A 25159-nucleotide genomic window follows, 5' to 3' on the forward strand; every position below is an offset into this window, starting at 1 on the left:
ATATAATTAAAAGCTAAACCATTAAAAAGTTGTCTAAGCGCATATAAGTTTAATACAAGTTAAAGCCAAATAATGCTACTGACTACTTTATGGCCTTGCAAGGAGCCTTCCAAACACATATTTTAAAATAACACAATTGGCATAATATACAATCATACATGAACTATAGACATACAATCACATAAAGACCATATGTGTTTCGGCGTATTTGCCTTCTTCAGTGGTCTAAAAGAAACTAGCACACCAGACTGTAAATTATATATCAAATTTCTACAAATCTCTGTGACTTTTGGGCAAAGTACTAGCAAGGTCTCAATAAATATAGAACTGCAGAACTCCTTTGTCTGTTATAGGCATCCTTGCAAATGAAACTTTCAGCCTATCTTTAATAAAACATCCAAATCCCACAGTCACAATGTGATATGAAAGTCTGGCGTGATTATCAAATGTAAGAGCTGACCAGACCCATACCTGATTATCTTCAGCAAAGCTGCTGATCTTTTACCCTCTCCCCAACCATGCTCTGGACCCATACCTTACCTCTAAACTTGTAAAAGGGATTAATCTGTTACACCTGTATTAACAAACATCCCTGTTCAGCATGAAGGAAGCATAAAACTATATTTGTAGATTCACCAGAATTTATGTAAAGACTCCTAAATTTGATTTGAAGAAAGATTGGCAGGCAGGATTCTATAAAAAGTTCAACTGTAAATCCTGAGATAAGATCTCAAATGATATGCACCTTTAAGAAGCATTAAAAAGCAGATAGGCTGTCAAGTTCCCTTCAAACTGAAGGGCGCTTTTAAATGCTGTTTATTATCTCCCTTGAAACGGACTCCGAAAGGAAACAAAGATTTGCATCTCCATTATCATGGGCTAAGTTCCAAATCGTTTCTGCCATCTAGTCTTCAATCCTAATAGGATTCAGCCTTTAGGCTTCGGTGGAAACTTTTCAACTGTAGCTAAAGCAATGAAGTGATGTCCCCATGCTAAGGGAGTGCTCTAGAAGATAGGCAGATTGCCACAAAACATTACTAGGGGAGATTGTTTAAGATCTTAAGAGACAGAAAAAATCACCACTTTTGCAGAGGAGGAGAAAGGGATTATGGGCAGGTGTACATATAGGAACTGAATCTGGTTTTGTTAGAAGAGGCATTTAAATTGGGCTGCCTCTTTTGTAGGAACACCAAAGGCTGTACGCTCAGTTAATTATAGAAGGGGTGTGGTGCAAAGGAGTTTCCTGTGTGACCAGTTTTGGCATTTTTTCCCTCAAACAAAAAAGTCCATGGGAAAAAAAAGGCACAAAAAATTGTATAAAGTTTCTCCAGCTACTATAACACCTTCAATTGCCTGGACTTTGATAGCCAGGGTCAGCTCCCAATTCCCCCAGCACTGTATGCCAAACAATGTTAAACAAATACAACCAAATTCAATTTGACACATTTCTACAGGGTGCCCTGGTAGTGAAATCTGAAGTCAACTAAAACTGATGGGCGTAATTATAGTCTACAGAATCCAGCTGCTACAGTAGGTCATTTTTTGCAAAGAAGGTGGAGCGTTACAAGAAGAGGTGCTCCTTTCATGCTATAAAAGTAGTAAAAGCACTTAAGGTCAAAACATACCTTTAGGTGATAGTGAGGATTTAGATACATTTAAATGTGTCAGCCCCTTTGGTAGTTTGGCAAATTGAACACTTAGTGAGGACACACCTGTAGAGAAACAAAGAACAAACTTGGGATGTAATACACTAACAATCCATTCCTAAAGGGGGTATAGATCCACAGTGGCTGGGAGCAGCGGAGCCGCGCCACCTCCTCAGAGGCGTCCCGGCTGTCACGGAGAAAAAAAAAGGGGGTTTAAAAATTAAAAAAGGAAAAATAGGAGGAAATGCCCCATTGAAAACTGCAAGGCTGTGCCATCAAACAAAGGTGGCACAGCCCTGCCACCACTCAAGGAGGCATTTCCGGGGCGAACGGGGTTAGGGAGCTGCCCTAAGGCAGCTCTGCCCCCAGGAACACCTCCCCCATGCCGGCGCGGCTGTTCTCTTCCAGGATTTAATTCCTGGAGTGGCTGCGCTGGCGGCGGGGGCCAGCAGAGCTCCATTGTTCCCGGACGCCAGCGTGTTTGCCCCCATGCCGGCGTGGGTGCCACTTTATCCCATGATAAAGTGACACCCACACCAGCACAGGGACATGCTGACTGCTAAGGAGATTCACACCCCCAGGACTGCAGCCTAAATATTTAAGTGTTTAAAGAATAAGTATTCATTAACCATTTGTATATCTATGAAGAGCCAGCGTGATGTTGGTGGTTAAGAGAGGTGGACTCTGATCTGGAGAACCGGGTTCGATCTGCTTTGAGACTCCATAAAGTTAAGAAAAACGGGGTATAAAAACCAACTCCTCTTCTTCTCTATTGCCGACAGTGTTTAAACAGCCAGCTAAGCATGTGGCCTGTCCCCAGCTACTCTTGCATAGGGGAAAGGAAGGGAAGGGAACCCAGCAGGAACTTGCACCCATGCTCAGACCACCACCTCACACATGCTGCTTTCTCAATCTGAGCAAGAAACAAGGGGGGGGGAAGGGTGCTCTTGATTCACACCCTGACTCCTGGTTGCTTAGAAGCAGCAGCTTTTCCTTACAACACTCTTTGTGCATGCTTTGTAAGAGAGTACTTGTGGGTTTTCTTCTGTTTCTCCTCTCCCGCCATACACTGTCAAAACTTACTGATGTTAAAATGATACCATTTTTGATCATTTAAACAGATGCTTAAAAAAAGAAATTAACACTCTAATGACAAACTCCTACAACAAAGGTGGCAAAGGGCTTCTTTCATAGTTACTGTTATGATTCCATACTGACTGATAAAACAAGAGACTAAGGGTATTCAATGCCAGCCAACTGATAACACAGCACTGGGCTGGGCCCTTGAAACCTGGATTCAAAGCACTGCTCACATATGGTGTTATAAGCTAACTTCTGGCAAGTCACATCTGTAAAACTGGGCAGTATCATCTTATAAAAGCTTGATGGGAAGGTAATTGTACAATACTTAGAATTCTGCATAGAATTGCACTGTATGTTTAGGGGAGGGGCCGTGGCTCAGTGGTAGAGCATCTGCTTGTACCGCAGAAGGTCCCAGGTTCAATCCCCGGCATCTCCAGTTAAAGGGACGAAGCAAGTAGGTGATGTGAAAGACCTCTGCCTGAGACCCTGGAGAGCCGCTGCCGGTCTGAGTAGACAATGCTAACTTTGATGGACCAAGAGTCTGATTCAGTATAAGGCAGCTTCATGTGTTCATGTGTGAAGCAAAAACAGAAGAGCCGAACATAACAACAAAATATGTCTAACTCATATAGCAATTATTTATGACATATCTACCGCCACAGACTTGAAGTGTTTTAATAATCAGGTTTTTCCCTCATCTGAAACTGGGAAATTTAGTTCTCCGATGGCTAAGGATTACCAGCTAAGACATGCCAACCTCACTAAATTCCTAAGATTCTTTTTAATAAAACATGAAAATAAAAGTAGTCTAAATGGGTGGTTGCATTTTAGATATGCCATAAGTAACAGTTTAGATTCAGGTCACCAGACCTTTGAGCCTGTGGGCACCTTTGGAATTCTTTTTTTTTTTTTTTTAATATATTTTATTAGGTTTTTTAGATAGTACATATCTTTACATATCATACTGGGTTAGTATTCAGAACAGGTCTTCACCATTCCCATCTTTTCTTTATCGATCCTATTTCCATTCTATTCTACTGTCTATTTTCACTTCACTTCATATCTTCCCTATAGTCGTTTATATAATTCACATAAGTCTGACAGTTACTCTAACATTTCTTATTTTCTGCTATTCTAACTCATATCTTTGGTCATAACAATATTTACAATGTTTTTGTCTTTAGTTCACAGTATATCTTTCATAGAATGCTTGCCTTTTCTGTTTGTGTTCATCCGGTGGTTTTTTCTTCATCCAATTGGAGAGTCTTGCCATGTCTGCATATTCATACATTTTTGTAATCCACTTGTTTAGTGATAGTGTTCTTTTTTCTTTCCAGTATCTAGCATAAAGTGTTCTTGCTGCAGTCATCCCATATAAAAAAAGTTCTTTCTTTAGAGGCTTTAGTTGTGTTGGAATCATTCCTAACAGGAAGTGTTTAGGTTGGAAGTCGAAGTTCAGATGTAAAATCTCTTGTAGTTCTCTGTGTATTTCTTTCCAGTATTTCTGTGCCTTTCTACAACTCCACCACTGATGAAAAAAAAGTCTCTGAACATTTCTAGCAGTTGGCTTGGTTTGATTTGTACGTTTTTTGAAGATCTTTTGGGGCAAAATGCCATCTATAGAACATCTTGTACCAATTTTCTCTAACTGTTTGAGAACTTGAGAATTTGATGTCCTGCTGCCACATTTTTTCCCATGCCTGCAATGATATAATTTCTCCAAAGTTCTGCAACCATTTCACCATACAAACGTTTACTTGTTCCGAGGCTGTTTCTATTGCCAATAACATTTTATAGATTTTTGATAATAAGTGATCTTGTGATTTATTTATTATGGATTCAAATTCAGTCAGTTTTCTAATTTTCCCTTTCGGTAGATATTCAGTTCTTAATGCGTGGATGATTTGCACATAGGGAAACCATGATATCTTCACCTTCTCATCGGTTAATTTTTCAAAGGTTTTAACATTGCCTTGTTTGTTGATGAGATCTTTTTAGGTTAAAAAGTTGTATTTTGACCTAGTTTTCCAATCCCAATATGCTTCTGTGGGAGACATCATCTCTGGTGGTGTTGGGCTGATAATTTCTTTTAGCTCTTGCCAGCTTTTAAGTAATTGAAACATCAGGTTCTCTTGGTTGTTTTCTTTTGGAATTGTCATTTTCTCTCCTGGCCACAACCAGTGATGAAATCCACCAGTCAGACATGATTTCTCAAGTCTTATTGTCTGGTCTTTTGGTTTTTGTATCCAATCAGTAATTGCGGCTAATGCGGCTGCTTGATGATAAATTTTCAAGTTGGGTACTGCTAGACTACCTCTCTTCTTCTCATGTTGAAGCACTGCAAATCTTACTCTGGGTTTTTTCCCGTTCCATATAAATTTGTTAATAACTCATTGCCATTTTTCAAGCGTAGTCTTTGGAATTTGGATTGGTAGTGTCAGGAAGAAAAAGTCTATTTTTGGTAAAATGTTCATTTTAATTACCGCAATTCTTCTGAGCCACGATATTTGAAGTCTTTTCCATCTCTCAAAATCTTCTTCTATGTTTTTCCAAAGTTCCAAAGCCCCATCCACTTTCTAAAAACACTTGGCACATGATTGTCTGATCACTCTTGCACAGTTAATGCAGCCATGCCTCTCTTGATCCATCCCCCAAACTATTTATTTTCAGTACTTTGATGAAACACAGCACACACTAATATGACCTCTTTGTTCAGAACTTTTGGTACAGTTATAAGGGAACCCTTCTGCACTGACGTATGCTCAGGAGATGTTAAAGCACTGGATTTCAGGAAGTAGAGGAAAGGTGATGGACAAATGTCGAGGCCCACTGAATCGCTCAGCCAAACTTGAGTCAGAAACTAAATAGAATCTCAAGGATTTAAACATGATTCAGTGCACTCTTGTTCAGTGATAACCTTATCATTCATTATTAACTGGGCTGACTGCCAGCTCTAGATACTTACAATCTGGACGTCTACAATGACCTCCTTTCTCTAAATGCTGCTTCTAAACTTACATTAGACACACAGTACTCTTCAATATATACATTTACTGGAAACCTTGTGAAATGGAACAAGAGAGTCATTGTTGTCTCCTGTGCGACTATTACATTCATTATCAAGATTTCTAAAAACACAAGGCCCCTTTCCCTCGCTCTCCATCCCAAACCACTCATCCTCTGCCACCTTAAGTGAAAAGTCAGCAATCTATGTGAAACCAAAGCAAGCTAATGAAATCTGTAATCACTGTAACGATTAAACGCTGCTTGGTTTGCAGCTTAATCTTAGGGACATGAACTAAACAAAAACAGTTCTCAGTCATTTGTGAACAAAAGATATTTACAAAGCAATTTCACCAGACAGACTGCTGTATTATTCAGACAAAAGCCAAATGAACTAGTGCTAATCCTCTTATTAGGCTTGTATCAGGAGGGAGAAAAATACAAGTGTTACAGTACCTCTGTCCTCCAAGGGGTTGCCGGCAAGGTTAATTGTATGAAGTCCTGAGTTGGGATTATGGGATAGGGCACTGGCCAGTTTCTGTGCAAAATCTCTACAATGAAAAAAACAAAAACAAAAACAATAAAAAGGAAGGATTATATCATTTTTGCATGTCATATTCAGCAGCTTAACATGAAATAACTACTATAGAATTTGAAAATTAAAACGGGGAAGCTGTGCATTGCAGCTATGTACAATTTTCCTCTTACATTAAGGGTGGTTGTGCCCATGTGTAACATAATGCATTAATGCTGTCTTCTCCATGTGCTGCTCCCCAGCCATGCAAAGAGGAAAGCATACAAAGTGCAGAAAAGATCCCAGGACTATATTTAACAATACAACACTATTTACAGTGTAGTATTTTGGATGATTGTAGTACATTAAAGGTTACTAAAAGCAGGCATGGTATTTTGTTTTTGCACGTATGCCTCTTTTGTGCATCACACAATCACACAAAATAAGCTGAAATGCATTTGCAAGGATACTTCAAGTCAGACCAATTCTCACTAGGCAATAATTAGGGTTGCCAAGAGATCTCCTGCTATTACAACTGATCCCCAGCTGACAGAGATCAGTTCACCTGGAGAAAATGGCTGCTTTGGCAATTGAAATGGACTCTATGGCATTGAAGTCCCTCCCATCCCCAAACCCCACCCTCCTCAGGCTCTGCTCCAAAAACTTCCCGCCGGGGCGAAGAGGGACCTGGCAACCCTGGCAATAACTGAGGTCTGAATGATTTCCTGATTAGGGTGCCTTTGAATTAATACCAATACCAATTAAAGATATATCACACACAACTCAAGTTTTTAACTATTTGTCAAAGCAATGAAATATACAAGAGGCACAACTTTGATGTTGTACTTTAACAATTTAAAGTCACTCTTGAAATCATTCCTTTCCTTTATCCCTTAGAAGCTCCTTGATCCATTGATCCTGAGCAGCGTAATTTTAAATCTAATGTATGAGGGATATAAGGACTGAAATAAATCTTGCCACTGACAACGTAGCCTTGGGATCCCTGTCACTTAATAAAAAAGGCATTATGTCAGACACAGAGGCATTAGATTTATATGTTCTTGAAATTATTGTTCCTGGCTAAATGCTTGTGACTGATTAATGAAAATACACTCACGTTCTAAGACCTGCATTCTCCAGTACTAGTTCTTCCAGTCTATTGGATCTGCTCACTACCCTCAGGATCTGCTCACAAACATCAGCGGACTGTCAGGACAACAATGTTGCAATATTAGGTATCAATAAAAACAAACCAATAAATCAAGGAATTACATGGGCGACTGCCAGAAACTGCTATTGCAAGGTAGGACTACACAAAAGGGCTATTTTTTTTCATAAGTAGCCCTCTGTGTCAGAACTCTAAAGTCATTTGTTAGTTTACACACTTACAATGTGATTCTGGAACATAGGAATCTACTTACAAACATCACTGTCCCAGTTTAGAGCACCCATCACATTGAAAGCTGTTTTTGTTGGCAACCATACAACCTACATCATGCATAAAAGTCCCTGTTATAATTTTACTTAATGGGTAGAATCAAATTGAAAGTGACTGTACTCACACATCCCCCCCTCAAATATGTCATGCTAGCTTTATCTAAACAATAGTGCATCTCAAAATCTCTTGCTGGCTAACACCAGAGCACCGAAACATTAATTACTTTAATATAGGGTTGCATGTTTACTGAGGTCTTTTTACTACATTTACTTATTTCTCAGAAGGGACGATTTCCATAACCTAAAGCTACTTGAAGCAGCCAAATATAAGATGATAATTCAATAACTGCACTAACACATACCAGATGCATTAATTGAGCAGAGTTATTCCCAGGAATTTATGGTTGTACATCTCCCTTTTGTTAATAACTACTGTACAAATGCACACATTCAATAAATATTAAGTTACAAAAATCATGACATCAATACTCAGCCTTTACTTTTATACTTACTAATTTCAGATCCTTGGAGGAAAGCTTTGTAAACCACTGGTTATATTCTAGAGCAGCAACTATCGGTATTAAATCCCTGCCAAAAAAAAAATCACATTTTTGGAAACAATTACTTCACATAAATGATAAGATCCATCAGTCTTAGGTACATGCTTTACCATTCTGAAATGAAGTTAATGACATGTTTAACAGCTACAGTGTGAGAGCACTCTGAAATGTGTAATTTGCCCTGTGGCGCAGAGTGTTAAGCTGCAGTACTGCAGTCAAAAGCAGTTCGATCCCGATGGAAGTCAGTTTCAGTAGCTGGCTCAAGGTTGACTCAACCTTCCATCCTTCCAAGGTCTGTAAAATGAGTACCCTGCTTGCTGGGGGTAAAGTGTAGAGGACAGGGGAAGGCAATGGCAAACCACTCCGTAAACAAAGTCTGCCTAGTAAAAGTCGTGATGTAACATTACCCCACGGGTCAGTAATGACTGGTGCTTGCACAGGGGACTAACTTTACCTTTATTAACAGGTGGTAAAGAAAATGCATATGATTTTGTTTTGTCTGATTTTTCAGGGCATAACTATTCTCAAAGTTGTTGGGTAACTGGTGTGCAACCAGACCAGCAGTCCGACGCACTTTGGGGGAACTCACCTTAAAAAGCGCTCATTTGTTCATAGCTGCGAGGGGAGAGAAAGAGCTTCTGTGTCCCTTCCATCCCACTTTCACCAGCTGAAAAGGAGGTGGGGTGGCTTTTTGCCCTTTTTCTCTGGCTCCACATGCCCCAGGAAGGACATGTGGAGCCAAAAAAGGGGGCAGAAAGCCCCTGCCACACTTTCTGCTTGAGAAAGCAAGGTGGGACGAAAAATGGAAGCTCCTTCTCCCCTACCCTTGCAGTCCTGAGAGCATAGGTGCTTTTTAAGGTGAGTTCCCCTGATGTACATCTGACTGAGTCTGATTGAGATCTGACATGTGTCCACCATATCATGTAGTTTGGCCCTTAGAGTAATCCTGTTGGAAGAATTCACAGTAGAGTTAGAACAGATCTTTCTCTGCCTTCTCTTTTTCCAAGCAGGCTGCTGTTTGCTCTGAAAATCCCTTTGAAGGGGTGGGAAAGCCTTGAATAACAGTACTGGGTGTGGAGTAATAAGGGGAAATCAGGTAAAATTATCTCCTTCTTCCTCTTCTGCTGCCACAAACCGCTGGTGAAAGAGGGGGAAGGAAGCACTTCAACTGGATTTCCTTATTGTTGCAGTACCCTACAGTACTGTCACATATTTTGTTCACGAGGGTCTCCCAAGCACCACCACCCACGAGGATTTTCAGATGGGGAAGTCAGGAAAAGATTCTCCTCTGCCAACTCCTTCCATGAACCTTTTCACTGGATCCAACCCACTGCAGATGTTGTAAAGTGTGTACCAGCCTAGGAAGTGGTTTTAGCTCATGAAATTAAAATTTACCTTTTTTATCAGCTTGTTTCATATTTAATCCACATAATCATCACTATTCTTAATTGAGCCGAGTATTTAAAAGCTTTTAGGTAGCCAGATAATTTAACATAATCTTATGACCGAATGAATCCAGGCGATATCTCTAGTCCTCCAGAGTGACCAAGGAAGCTGAAGGACCACAAAAGGTAATATAGCTTTCCCCGTATAGGCTCTCCCCTAATTGTAAAGGGGATTTTGTCTGTAAAATCCTAGAATGGTTTTCTCTTCTTTAATCCTAGCCTCTTAATTTAAAATGTCCCTCTGCATCATCTAATCATTAAATGGGTATTAATAGCAACACTGGTGAATGTTTGCATGCTAACTACAGCAAAATCACATTAAGAGTTACCTCATAGCATTTAGTGTGCTAGACATCTTGAATGCAGAGCAGACAGATAAATGCCCTGCACAATGCATATGATAATAGATACTCTATTATCTATCTCAAAATTCTCACAGTGGATCTTAAAAAGCACAATTACTTAAAAACCTAAACCATTTTGGTACAAAATGCATTTCTTCATCGTGAGAATTTGGCAACTTTCTTCTTTTAGATATTTCATCTTCAAGTGTCAGCTAGGAAGAAGATTGCTTTTGTACTGGCTTAGCATGAAAATGAGTGTATACAAATATGACAGAGGGGAAAAAATCTAACATCATGGTTTGAATTTAAAGGGCTACTTCAAGAGTTCCCAACAGAACATGCCCAGGGGACTCTCATCCCCCTACCCCCCCCCCCGCCTTTGAACAGTAAATCTCATATGCTACTTCAAAACAAAGTCTGGAAAGTCCGCTTTGTCTTAAAAGAGTTGCTGCACACAAAGTGTCTATTTGGGTGTGCATAAGTTTGTTTGAGAAATACAAGCACAAGGTTTTTGCATGTCCATGAACCTCACTGTGCAGTTCTTTGGATCTCTGCAAGGTCATTCCTGAGTAAGCAGGCAGATAAAAGGCATGGATATCTTTAGCATATGTAAAAAACATACATAGGAGCGATGTTCAAAACGTCATTTGTATCTGCAAGGTTTTGAGAACTGACTTCCTCATCAAGTGTAGGACGGCAACGACTGCAGATTATGGCAGTTCACAGGATGATGGAGGACAATGCAACACACTGCAACAGCTTATCAAGTATTAATTCAAGGTAAGGAATGGCACGTATCCCCAAAAACATCCCCTAAAACTGGCCATAAGCATCCTTTCAACAGCGCCTGCATTTTAGTTTGAAGAACAAGACTTCATGGGGGCAGCTCCACGGTTGTGAACAGACTCTACTCTTAGAGGCTTACTGAAGTCAATGCATCTTCCAGAAATAGTAAAAGATCTTTGCATTGGAAACTGCAGCTAGCGGCCTGAAGCAAAATGGACAGGCAATTTCTAACCCAATACGCCTTGCTCTTTATAGTTTCATTGTCTATTGGCTTTAAAAAGAAGCTGTAACCAACCATGTTGTTCTGATTGTCTCAGCCTACAATTTGAAACAAAGACATAACCTTTTGTATCACATGCTGTATGCCACTGGCAAACAATATTTTTTTTCAGAATTCTGCTCTCTTTCATCAATTTTAAACAGTCAACTGAGGAAACAGCCGGGTTAGAGGGACCTGGGAAACATGATGACATATTTAAAGTACACTGCAAAAGGTGCATCTGAATTTTTGACTGTTTTTTATTTCCTGTACTTCAATATGTCAAGCTAATGCTAAGATTATTACCAACATCTTTTTGAGGCAACACTCTGCTATATTAATTGTCAGCTTCCTCATCTGTGCCCTCAAGGCTCTAGCATTTCATAGCCCAAGGTCAGGCATTCTGTCCCAACAGAAGGGTTTTGCCAGGGGAGGGAGGGTTGACCAGCCGATAAGGCTTGTCCCAAAAGAAAACAGAAAAGTATACGTAATGTAAACCGCTCTATTCTCACCTTCGGATAATCTGGGATGATGAGACACCAAGGCATATGAGTAAACATCAGGAAGGTAACAATGAGTACAAGGAAAGTGCTGCCACAGAAGGATGTCAGGACCCACCCAGGAGGTTAGTTCTCAAAATTTGCTTTTGCTTTTCCCCTTTGCATATTGATAAATTAAGTCTGTCATCAACACTGAAAGGCACAATACAGATTTCCTTCTCGAAAAAAAGCAGTGCACAAATCCTTTCTGCTTGAAGGGATTAGGCTGGACACTTTCAACTATAAGTTCAGAATTGTGTGTCTTCTTTTCTCTTGCAGAGATCTCAGCTCGACAAAGAATGAATTCACTTTCAGCTGCGTGGCAACACAGAAACTCACTCCATAATGACTTCACAGCCGTCACCTATTCTACATTGAATCCCACATGTACTCTGTTCTTTGCAAAAATTTCCAGGCGACATTTCTGCACAGTTAATAAGTGATACAATTTTCACAATGTAATATTTTCCTTGTCACTGAACTTCTGAGAAGGCAGACATACATACAACTATGGTTGCCAGGTCCCTTCCAGCGTGATGCAGAAGCACCGGCATCACATCGAGGGGAAGCTCTAGCACTTACCCCCGAAACTCTATGGAAGTGACATCATCACACAAGCATGCCAACACTCCCCCTCTTTCAGCTGGCCTGCTTCCGCCTGCCAAACAGGTGAGTGGGGCGGGCAGTGGCAGGAATTGGCGGGAGATTGCCTGCCATTGGTGGACACCTGGGAACCCTACATACAACATTATTTTAAAACTTGGAGAAAATACACCTCACGTAGCCTGTCATCTTAGAGGACAGACAAATATGCTTAGAACACTTACAGCAGTCTGCTCTCTGAAGGCGCATACTGAATGTTGTAAACATCTTTTCACTGCCATGCGGCAACTTCATCAACAAACATACATCTAAAAATTTTCCCCAATATTGAGAAGCAGTAGCAGTTTTGCTCCACAGTGGCAGAAGCCTTTTTGAATGGATGAGATTTCACATTCCATTGGCTTCTGAACATGAAACTATTTTCTGCCAGCATCTTCAGTGAGATTTGCAATAATCTCCAAGTTCTTCTAACCCACATATCTCAACATTTAATTTCATTAAATTTCTATAGGACTCAGCCATTTGTTTAGCTATCACTAGCAGACAAGGCACAAGTTTAACTACAGATGTTAAATTAAGTGAAATGCCCAATTCATTACTTTTACAGCCTGATCCTAGAGTACAAATGCAGTCATGCAATGATGTGGGATATAGACATGGAAGCAGATAAATCAGAACAATGTTATAAAACACCAAGTGATGCTGACATCTCAGCGACCATATAACAGCATCACCAGAAGATTCCTTGGAATGGTGCCTTTCAGGGTTGTGCCATTTTTCTAATTATTTGCTTTCATTTCAAAAGCTTCATTCCCATCAACAGCTTTTTTGGGGTCCATTTTCTCATGCGTTTTGAAATGAATAAATATTCCTACTCAACCAGATTGCCAAGTGCCATGAAAGTGAATGGCAATCATTTGTCCATTATATCTGCCACCCTAACATATTGAATGTTCTGATCTGGATAGTCCAGGGTAGCATGATCTCGTCAAATGTCAGCTGCTAAGCAGGTGATCCCTGGTTAGTGTTTGAATGGGAGACTGCCAAGGAAATCCAGGGTTACTATGCAGAGGCAGGCAATGTCAAACCATTTCTGAACATCTCTTGCCCTGAAACTCTTATGGGGTTGCCATAATTCACCTGTGACTTCATGGCCCTTTCTATCCATCAACATACTGAATGGAACGTTTGGGGGGGGGTGGTAATAATGCTACTGGTACTTTGTATTTATTTGTTCCTGAAGAAATAATGCCCAATATTACTGGATACATAATACCTGGTCAATTAGTTACAGGTGTATAATATTTTACTCAGAGCAAAAGTAGTTTATAGAATAAGCTTCCTTATAGGATATTACCTGTGGTCAAGATGGCTGAAGTCTTGCAAATTCAATTCCCTGGTATCTTGAGTCAGATAAATTGTATCAACATCCTATGTGGAAAAAGGAAAGCAGAACACTGTTCATAATGACTGGGTGAAGTAGGGGGAAATGGGTCTGATCATGGATCTTTGTTCTTCAGTCTTTGCACATCCCTCCTTCCTGACCAATATTTTAACTGTTGCATTTATGTTTTAATACGTTTATTTTTATCTCTGGTTTTAATTGTTTTAATGATGTGCTTCTGTTGGTTTAAATGGTTTTGGGTGTGGTTTTAATATGTATGTTTTAAGGGTATAAATTTTGTGAAATAAATAAATGCAACTAACTGCAAATGAACTCCACCAATAAGAGTTTGGTACTTACCCACTGAACTTCTTCCCTATATGGAAACCCCAGCCAGTCACAAACACAAGCATACATTTGAGAAAAACCTCCTAGAGACAAAAAAAAAGCAACACAAACCATTTTTCTCTAACAGGAATAAGAATTTGAAGCTGATGCACATATCTTAAACGACACGGTCCATTTTTCCCTTCTCTTGCTACGCTGCTGACACAAAATGAAAGAGACTGAGCTTTGTCCACGTTGCCTATAATACACTGCAGGATACACGAAGCATAAAAATAGTACCTTCCCACGCCAAACTACACCTTTTAGCTAATTATATCTTTACCAAAAAGCCAAACCTCTGTCAGAAATAGAATTAAGCTTCTCAGTACAGGCAATTCTAGAAATTACATAGTTCAAGTTGAAAAGGCACATACTTACCACATGGTCCTAGTTCTGTCACGCTTTGGCTGTCCCAAAGTGTCTGCAGATTAGCCAATCTTTCTGGGGGCTCCAGAATTATTTTTTTCATTATTCTTCTGTATGAAAGAAGAAAAGGCACATTATATTTGAAAAACATATGTACAATTTACTGTTTTATAACTGTGTACCTGAAGAAAACACTATGAGCTCCTAACTGGGGGCATGGCACATTACAGAAATCTGAACTTAACTTGACATAAAGCAGAAGTTACACTTCCTTCCATCTCCCTTCCTGTTAACCAATCCATGGATTTCTTACAATGGCTCTTATGACAACACAAAACTTAAAGCCAGGATTTCTTGAGACCGAGTGGCCGTTCAACATCTTTCTGTTATGTCTAAGGGTTAGCTTGAATTTTCAAATTTTTGTCCAAGAGATATGCCCCACGCATCCCCAGGAATGCCAGCATCTCAACAAGTTTACTGTATGAACTAGATGCTTCCTGATGTAGTCACCTCTACAACTGCAACAACTGAAAATAAGAGAGCCACAAGAAATGTTTTCTATATTTATGATTTATTGCTAATTTTTGATTTATAGCTATTGGCTCCCCACCATACAAATTTCTCTTCAACTATTTCCCTAACTAATTTGTTTCCACTTACCTTACATTGTCTTCATCATATACGATTAAACCAGTTTGGATATAACTCAAGGAGAGGATTTTGCACATCAAAGTTTAGAGGTTCAGTCTCTGCCTTTCAAAGTTAAATAGAAATATATCTCTGCCTAATATCTGGAGAACCTAGTCAATAAACTAGATTAATCAATGCACTGATGCAGTATAAGGCAGCTTATTCTTTCTAATTTTAAGGTTGATTATGGTTTATCAGTAACTACATTTTACCATGAACCAAGAAGAAGAAATCATCACGCACAAAGGGCAAAGTGAAGGGGAAATGGAACACATGTGCCTGCAGCATATTTCTGATATCAGAGCCAGCAGACAAGAGCATCTAATATTTATCACCTGGATAGCCCAGGCTAGCCAGATCTTATCAGATCTCAGAAGCTAAGCAAAGTCGGCCCTGGCTAGTATTTGTATGGGAGACCTCCAAGGAATACCAGGGTTGTGATGCGAAGGTAGGCAATGGCAAACCACCTCTGAACATTTCTTCCCTTGAAAACCCCACCAGGGGTCGCCATAAGTCAGCTGTGACGTGACAGCAAAAAAAAGTATATTACACTGGATAACCAGGGACATAAAAGTTTGTTCATTTATCAAGAAGTAATATATTTAACCACATTTTAAACTGTTGTACTCTATTATATATGAAAAAGCATGGGCATACTCAGATCCACTCCAAAATAATCAGAATTAATAGACTAATTTGCTGGATGTCTGAAAATGAATTTGAACTCTGGGTTCTGCTCCCTAGGCTCAGGTGTATGGTGATAACTGCAGTGAACCAAAACAAGAAGCATCAAGCCCCACAACAGCATGTAATGGAGTCTACCCTTCTGTCCCCATTGCCTTGGTACACTTGATAAACGCTCTCCTATATTTTTTCTACAAATAAGGAAGCAGCATTGAGATAGCACAATGAACAGACGTAGTTACCGCATTATATATTCCCAGCGATGTATTAAGAGTTTGAAAATGTTATAAAAAACATCGCTTTAAAAGGGTTTTTGGATGCCACGGCTAAAAAATGGTTGGAAGACGTCTTCACAGCTAAAGGGGCCAAACAAAGTGCGAACAGTATTTTTTATAACAGTTTCAAACTCTTAATATATCGCTGGGAATACATAATGAGGTAACCCCCGTAGTCTCTGGGTAAATGAATATTCAACACATGCTATAGTTTGCCCATTAATGAGTACCTACACTGGAGAAAGACCAGGGAATATCCTCCTAAGGCATGTTCCAATGTGGGCCAATACTTCATGGATATCTTCAGAGGATGCCAACTTCATAGAAATGTTGCATTTTTCAGTTTCTACAATCAGCTGTATATAAAAGTTAGACAACCATTAAATATCCTAGTTAAGTCCGTTAAACATTTGTTTTGTTTCTCAATAGTCTCAGTAAACAGTGGTATAAGGAACATCTAGCAATGCTGACCAAAAAAAATATTCCAAATAAGAATCTGCTTTCCATTAATGCAAGAAATTAGGTCGCTCGCTAAGCCTTAAAGCCTATGTTATCTTGTTAATGTATACATTACACGCACATATCTTGTGTGTATACACTAGGGTTGCTAGCTCCAGGTTGGGAAATACCTGGAGATTTCTGGGGTGGAGCCTGAGGAGGGCGGGGTTTGGGGAAGTGAGGGACTTCAATACCATAGAGTCCAATTGCCAAAGAGGCCCTTTTCTCTAGGGGAACTGGTCTCTGTCACCTGGAAATCAGTTGTAATAGCAGGAGATCTCCAGCCACCACCTGGAGGTTACTAACAAAAAGTCACCTCTGTACAGTACATACACCACAAGGGTTTGAAAACCAGCACAGAAGTGAATAAAATTAAAGAAGTGCAAAATTCTATTGAGTATCCCTTTTAAGAACCTAGCTGACTATCCTAAAGTAGGAATTGGAAGAAACTGAGTAACGTTGCTGGTGATACCGAGTATGGATTGAAAGATGTACTTTTAAGCATTGAACTGATTGGAAGTGGGACTGAAGAAGAATTCGAAATGGCCATATCCCCTTCTCTTCCCAGCATGGAACTCTCTCGTTTTGTACCTTGCTAAAGGACTACGAAGTTATCAAGGAGAATAACAAAAAAATTAGAACATTGTACAAAAAAATACAATTTCCAGTTTATGTGCTAGGACTTGCTATATCGGACTGTATTATACAGATTAGGATTAGGATAACTTTATAGGATGTTTAAATTGTTATTGTATTCACCTTGTTTATTGTATTTGTTGCTGCACTCAATAGAATTTTGCACTTCTTAATACCTGGAGGTTAGCAGCCCTAGTATACACACACACAATATACATCTTGTCAGTGTATACTTGGCTATTATCAGCCAATTACCTGGTTTTTCAGGGACCCATGCTTATCCTCCCAAGTGATATGACTACACAGATTACTGAAGGAGCTATAAAAGCCCCCTCTTTTCTAATTTGAACATCTTTGCATAGTCCCCATTTCCTCAGGAGATGCAGATGTACAGACATCTCTAGACCTAGCAATTTCTCAAGTCAAGGACAGAATGACACACAATTATTTCTGTGCATGATCTTCTACCAAACCACAGTATATCCATCCATTTTCATAAAACTGTTGAGGAAAGGGAGGGGGAGACACTAAGCTGCAGAGTGTATCTGAGCAGCTTCCTCCTTCAATCAGAGAAAGGTGCAAAGAATTCTTCTTTTAGCTGCTCCCACCTCTACCAAAAAGTAGACATATTTTGAATAGCATTGCTAATAGCAGTAGAGATCCACTAGCGTTATAGGTCTTCTGAGTGTATGTGATTCATTAAAAAAAGTCGAGCAGCCACACAGCACAGAATTCAGATTACACAGCTTGACTTTATGACCCTGCAGAAGTATTAGCTAATTAACAACTTTTCCTCTAGAGACACTTCATTGATAAATGAGATCTGAAAGACTGGAGACACTGGCAAGTACCTTTGAACAAAAAACTCTGACGTTTTCTCTTAGCCATAAGCCTCAACTGATATACATGAAGAGGTCAGCATATATCACTCATCTAGTAAATGATTTTCGAATCAGAATTAGACTCTGTCTTGATTTGCTGCTGCACCAAATCATGATCAACAAAGCTTCAGCTTCCAAAGAGGTACGTCTCGTGACTTTCTTTTTCTACTGATCAACATCATGCCCCAATTCTAATATATGATGTTCTCCATGGAAAAATACATAAGAAAAAATATATGCTAAGGGAAAAACTGAAAATTGTGGAATAAAATATATCTGCAAAAAGCCGATTACATTTCTGTCTCCTCTGTCTCAATCAGTTGTACTTTTGAGGGGGGTTGCATTAACAAACTTTATCAAGCATATCTCATTTGTGCAAGGAAGAACAATGTTACATTGAAATCACCCCTGACTGTATCTTATGAATGCAAACTTTGTTACCTATGTGCTTCTTTAGTATCTCTGCCATTTATTTATTTAAATGAAGGTTAAATTGAGAAAAAGCATCAGCCCAATTAAAATATTTTTAGTTTGCTAGGTAAAAGTATTGTAACATGAAATCTTTTAACAACTAAAATATTCACCTGGCCTGGTTTATTGCTGGTGACCCCTTGGATTTCCAAGTAGCTGAAAGTTAGTTCTAGCTGCAATTCAACAGAAGAGAAAATAAGTTTAACTTGTATCACAATACTAATAAAAGAAATGCACACCCAACCAATTATTGGAAGTTCTCAGGCTTCAGCTTACCACTCAGGAGTGGAAGGCTTCTGCATTTCCAACAAACCATAGTTTGCTGTTTGTTTTCTTGCTACAAACCAGGGTTCCAAAATATTCTTTAATCTTAGTTTATAGACAAGGAAACAAACCATAATCTGTAATTTCATTCTATTCAGAAAAAACAACAAACTATTATTTCACATGAATTCTGGATTCTTCTATTCATAAGCCATATGTGAAGGGAGGAGAGAGAAGGAAGAGGGAGGGCAGAAGCATGAGAACTTCCAAGTTAATTTAATAACAGTTTGCTACTTCATCTGGACATAGCCATTTTTTCCCAGCACCAATCACTCCCCAAAGTAAATGCTTACATTTGCCATTGAGGCACATTCACTGTGACTCCAGTTTTGGTAACACAATGGGAGGGGGCTGTGGCTCAGTGATAGCCACACTTGGCGTGCAGAAGGTCCCAGGTTCAATCCCTGGCATCTCCAGTTAAAAGGACCAGGTAGAAGGTGGTGTGAAAGTCCTCTACCTTAGACCCTGGAGAGCCGCTGCCAGTCTAAGTAGACAATACTGACTTTGATGGACCAAGGGTCTGATTCAGTATAAGGCAGCTTCCTGTGTTCATATGTTCAATGGGACTAAAGACTCTACATATGACTTACAATATAATAGAGATGAAAAATCAGGGTCCCCCAACCCCTTCCATTTCATTTAATTAGTGTTTTGAATATGTTTTCAGAATATGTTTTCAGAAATCGAGACATCTCCCCACACCATGTTAGCCACTAGATGCGTGGGATAAACTGTTATCTCCAGATACAAATTCATCATTCGTACACAGCACTGAATCTTTCCTCTGCCAAGGCAATTATCTCTTATTGTCAGGAGAATCAAAATATTCCATGGAACATGCTGTTAGACAAATCACAAGGTGCAACTCCGTGGCTCACTGAGATACAACAGATACTGTTCAAATAAGAATAAATGTACAATAAACTACCTAACATTCCTGGTTTTTTTTAAAATGCAAATATAAGCAGGATTTCCAAGGCATTCTGGGAAAACCTGGACCCTGGCAGTAATGTTGGGAAATGACAAGGGAAAAGGCATCACAATACTGGCAATGGGATATGTACATCCTAGTGAATTCTATGGAGGGATCCCTGGATTAAAACAGACCCCTTCGATGTCAGGTCTAAACACAGACTATAGGCTAGCAAGGTGCAGATCAGACTGTCCTTATTATTGACAAGTCATCTGAGGAAGAAAAATTGAGAAGTACTCAACTGCTTGAAGAAGGTAAAAACAGCAGGCCAAGATGTGCACTGATTAAATTAGCAGCATGTGCAAGGGCTTTCAAGTCTTTGGACAAACGTTAGTATACCCTGACACAATATGAAACTCAATGGATTTCAGTAAACTTTCTGTCTCAGAATGTGTTTTTGGTGGAACAATTCACTCAAACAACCCCAACGAGTTGGATTATTCAGTGGAATTCTCTTGGGCGAGTATAAAGATAAAGGTAGTCCCCTATGCAAGCACCTTGCCCATGGGGTGACGTCACATCATGAAGTTTACTAGGCAGACTATGTTTACGGGGGTTTTGCCAGTGCCTTCCCCAGTCATCTTCCCTTTACCTCCAGCAATCTGGGTACTCATTTTACCAACCTTGGAAGGATGGAAAGATGAGCCAACCTTGAGATGGCTACCAGAAACCAACTTCCGTCGGGATCGAACTCAGGTCGTGAGAAGAGCTTTTGACGGCAGTACTGCATCTTACCACTCTGCACCACGGGGCTCCTCTTAAAATCCATCAGAAGAGTCGATACTAGGTATTTTTCATAAAAATTAACTTCTCTCAGTTATTGCCCCTCTCTTCCCACATTCCTCACCACAATCATGAATGATGGCTTTAAATTAGGAAACACTAAGAAACAGTAAAGAAAACAGTTGGCTTACTTTTGTAGGAATGCGGGATGTTAGCATAAAGGCTCGGCATGATGTTAGCACCTAAAAAACAAAAAGGAAACATTGAAAGGAATGTTTACCTTAAACTAAACCACACACAACTCATCAAACTGAGCAAGGAACAGGTACAGCGGGCACACTGGCCGAAGCTGGGCATAAGCACACTTAGCCACAGCAGCCACCTGATTTCAAAGGTGACTGCGGTGTCAAGCAGTACTCCCAAGCTGCAAACCTGAGTTTTTAAGGGGGATGTAACCCCATTCCAAGACAGGGTAGGTTTCAAGTATCTGGTCTGCCTTTCTACTAACCTAGACCACCTCCATCTTGTCAGGATTAACCTTCAGCTTGTTCACCCTTATCTAGGCCAATACTGACTCCAACCACTGGTTTAGAACATCAACAGCTTCCTCAGAATTAGGAGGGAAAGAAGGTAGAGCTGGGTATCATCTGCATATTGGTGACACCGCAGCCCAGAACTCCAGATGACCTCTCCTTTTGGCTAAGTGTGGATATTAAATAGCATGGGAGATAAGATCAAACCCGGTGGAACCCCACAGGCTATAGGGAAGAGCAGGAATCCCCTAACACTACATTCAGGGACCGATCTGCCAGATAAGACTTGAACCACCATAGCATGGTGCTGCTTAGTCCCAATATAGAGGCAACCTAGTAGGATACCATGGTTGATGGTATGCTGAGAGAGCCAGAAGAACTTGCAGGGTCACACTCCCCCTGTCTAGTTCTCGGTAGAATCATCAACCAACGCAAGCAAAGCAGTCTCTTTTCCAAATGCTAGCCTGAAGCCAGATTGAAATGGGTCCAGAAAATCAGTCTCTTCCAAGAGCCCATGGAGCGGTTCTAACACCTTGCCCAAGAATGGAAGTTTGGAGACTGGCCAGAAGGTCTCCAGCATGGTAGGGCTCAGGGAAGGTTTACCAGGTGATGTTATTTAGCTCCATGGCATGATAAATTCTGGCTGCCAATTTCCACACGCTGAGCCTTTGTTAAAAAATCAGTACATTTTTCTCCAGGCTACCTGGCAACCCTCCCCCTCTTAAATTCTATAGCTCTGGGTTGAAAATTCATCACCATCCACCCCTCCAGGCTTACTTCAGATGGGGTGTTAACTTTGTTTTGAAAACCGTCTCCCATAAGTCCGCCTGCAAGTTCATTCACTGAAAACATTGTTTGGAAGTTGGTTTGTTAGACTTGATTCTTGGTTTTAGGGTTTTCAAAACCACATGGATTGGGTGGGGGAGGGTGCTTCATGACTGACATAAAAGCTGGTCATACGTGGCTTTTCCTCCAAAGCAGGATCACAAGTTCCCCTTGAGCCTGATTTGGGCATGAAGGTAGTGGATGTATTAGAAAAGTGGCAAGTGTGCTTCTACAGCAGCCTTACAACGGAAGTTATGTACATCTGGAATTATGTACATCTAAAGCTGAGACAGAATCAATTTATCTACCCTGACATTTCCATTTCTCATCAGCAGTGGGAACCTGTTAACAGGAAATTCAGATGCAAGGGCCAACAAGTTCTTCAAATAATATAAAGGGGAAGGAAAAGAGCTTTGAATTACTTACCGTGAAGGTTCCTTCTGCTCTGAGGTACGGAGGACGTCTTCAGCTCGGGTTATTTTCCTTTCCTTGCTTAGGGAGGCAGGAACAATTAAAAACACTAGGCCTTCCTGTCTCCCGGGGGTAATGACCCCCTCCTTTCTCAAAGCCTCAGAAGTTGAAAAGCTAAACGTTGAGACATGGACAGAAAGAACCTAGGTAACAGGAACTAAGTCCTTTAATCAAAAAACGAAAACTGTAACAGAGAACAACATAGGGTAGACAGATAACTCCCCTGAAAAATCATTTTTTTTCTTTGTTTTGCAGGTACCATTGGGAGGGGAAGACGCCCTCTATACCTCAGAGAAGGAGCCTTCACAGTAAGTAATTCAAGGCTCTTTCTCACTCTGAGGCAGGAGGGCGTCTTCAGCTCGGGACGTACCAGAGCTACCAGAAGATAGGGCAGGAATGACTAGGTACCCTTCACCGCTTGTAGCACCCCTCAGCCAAAGGTGGTTGCTTTTTAGGTGAAAAGGTCTACTCTTTAGTGCTTGGTGAATGTAGAAATAGACAACCATGTCGCTGCGTTACAAATTTGTTCCACTGAGACGCTGTGGTTGAAGGCGGTAGAGGTAGTCGCACTTTTGATGGAATGAGCGGTGATGTTAAGCGGCACCTGGAGGCCGGATGCCTTATAGGCGTGAGAGATGCAACGCTTAATGGTGCTGTTTATGGCTGCTCTGGACATCGCTTTCCCTTTGTTGGGAGCCATCAAGGTGATGAAAAGAGCATCCGAAGATCTGATATGCTGAGTGCGCCTAATGTAAATTCTTAAGGCTCTTTTGACATCCAGGGAGTGCCACTCCCTTTCCTTTTGGTTTGAGGGATTAGGAGTGAAGGTAGGTAGGACTACTTCCTGTTCCCGGTGAAAGCGAGTATTAACCTTTGGGACAAAGGTGAGGTCTGTGCGGAGAATCACCCTGTCATTACGAAAAACGCACAGATCTGGTCTGATAGAGAGAGCTCCGAGCCCCTTCTAGCTGAGGTTATGGCTGTGAGGAATAGGACCTTCATATGAAGCCACTTAAGGTCTACAATTCTTAGTGGCTCGAACAGAGCTTTGGTGGGAGCTCTTAAAATGGTATGTAGGCTCCAGGTAGGGAAATGGTGTACGACCTCTGGGGAGGAGGCAGAAACCCCTTTAAGGAACGCCTTGATGTGTGGATGCTTGCTCAAGGGGTAGCGGGAGACACAAGGAACCAGGGTTGCGACTGCCACCAACTGACGCCGCATGGTGGAGGCTTTTAGGCCCGTTGTCCTTCCTTTTTGAAGGAAGGACAAGATGTTGACAATCTTGGGTTTGAGAGGATTAACGGAATGGCGCCCACACCAGGAGGCAAAGGCTGTCCAAGTGACTGCGTAGATGCGTAGGGTGGCTGGTCTCCTGGATGCCAAGATGGTGTTGACTATCTCAGTACTGTACCCCAAATCTAGTAGCCTTCTCCTCTCAACTTCCATACGGTCAGATGGTACCACGCTGGGTCTGGGTGGCAAACAGGTACTTGTAGGAGTAAGTAGTTTCTGGTTGGAAGAGGCCAAGGAGGGAGCGTGGACATTTGCCTGAGAGCCGGATACCACGGCCTCCGTGGCCAATCTGGGGCCACAAAGAGAATTGTGGCCTTTAGCAGGCGAATGCGTCTGAGTGAGGACCCTCGAGATTAGCGGAAAAGGAGGAAAAGCGTAGAGGAGGCCCAACGGCCAGGGGGACAGGAGGGCATCCGTTTGCTTAGCCCCGGTAGCCTGCATCTGGAATAAAACCTTGGTAGATGGGCGTTGGCAGGGGTCGCAAACAGGTCTACCAGGGGGTAGCTGAACATGAGGCAAATCTGATTGAAGATCTCTGGATTCAGGGACCACACTGCCTCGTTGAGGTGTTGGCGGCTTAGCCAGACCGCTTGAACATTTAGGGAGCCCTGGATGTGTTCAGCTGAAATTGAGGCCAGATGATTTTCCGCCCAGTCGAGAATCAATGAGGCTTGTTTGTGAAGACTGGACGAACGAGAGCCGCCCTGTTTGTTGATGTGGGCTTTGGCCAACATGTTGTCCATCCTGATGAGCAGGTGTTCCCCCTCTAGTTGGTGACTGAAGTGCAGAAGAGCTTTCAGGACGGCCGTGATTTCCAGGAAGTTGATGCTCTTCCCCTTCTCCTCTGGGCCCCAGGATCCCTGGGCTGGTTGATTCTGGAAGGTGGCTCCCCACCCCATCAGGCTGGCATAGGTGAATAGCTGGACAGGGGGGTCGTGTAGATAATTTAGGAAGGGGTGGAGAACGTCAGGCCCTGGGGCCATTTAAGGCCCACGAAATCATTTGATCTGGCTCTTCGTGGGTCCTGGCAGATCTCTAGCTCAGAAGGATCTAAGACTGATGATCCCCCCCTCCCACAGACAGGAATAGCCTCTGTTCAAGGCGGATGTGAGTTTCTTTTGCCAAGAAAAGGAACCTTTTTTCCCCCATGCAGAAGAGTCGTTAGCTATGGAGCTGCTATGACTGCCCAAGAAACTGTGTTAACTCTTCACCACCCGGACCATGGAGAAATGTATTCCCCCTGTACTACAAGAGGGCTGAGGGCGGAAGTGGCGACAATGGAGGGGTTAAAGGGGGTAGGGCCAGAATGCGTGTGTGGGGGCAGTTCTTAGCCTGTCTGTACTCATTTCATCCCTGCAGGCAAAGGTAGCAGGAGCCGGCTGTAGAATCCGGCCCCGACCATGCAGAGCAGGAACAACTCCGGCGTGCGGCTGGACAGCTACACCCGGCTGGTGCAACATCCTGTGCCACCAGGTGGGCGAGTGTGCCACCGGTTGGATGCCTGCCAACTTGCCCGTGCGGGGAGG

General features: G+C 41.4%; 1 protein-coding gene and 1 non-coding gene across 2 annotated transcripts in view; one reads left to right on the top strand and one right to left on the bottom strand.

The window, feature by feature from the left end:
- CARMIL1 (capping protein regulator and myosin 1 linker 1) overlaps window positions 1–25159 on the bottom strand; it is a 170450-nt gene that overhangs the window by 75341 nt on the left and 69950 nt on the right. Inside the window, exons 3-12 of the mRNA XM_056854001.1 lie at window positions 20703–20753; window positions 18605–18664; window positions 16240–16361; window positions 14369–14466; window positions 13964–14034; window positions 13577–13650; window positions 8196–8271; window positions 7364–7452; window positions 6189–6283; window positions 1626–1712 (exon numbers count right to left, since the gene is read on the bottom strand). Of these exons, the coding sequence (XP_056709979.1) occupies window positions 1626–1712; window positions 6189–6283; window positions 7364–7452; window positions 8196–8271; window positions 13577–13650; window positions 13964–14034; window positions 14369–14466; window positions 16240–16361; window positions 18605–18664; window positions 20703–20753 (823 nt within the window). The remainder of the gene's footprint in view (window positions 1–1625; window positions 1713–6188; window positions 6284–7363; window positions 7453–8195; window positions 8272–13576; window positions 13651–13963; window positions 14035–14368; window positions 14467–16239; window positions 16362–18604; window positions 18665–20702; window positions 20754–25159) is intronic.
- On the top strand, window positions 3097–3165 carry TRNAY-GUA (transfer RNA tyrosine (anticodon GUA)). Its single transcript has one exon. It is a non-coding gene; the product is annotated as a tRNA-Tyr (tRNA).

Source organism: Euleptes europaea, chromosome 8 (genome assembly GCF_029931775.1).
Source record: "Euleptes europaea isolate rEulEur1 chromosome 8, rEulEur1.hap1, whole genome shotgun sequence".
Classification (NCBI taxonomy): domain Eukaryota; kingdom Metazoa; phylum Chordata; class Lepidosauria; order Squamata; family Sphaerodactylidae; genus Euleptes; species Euleptes europaea.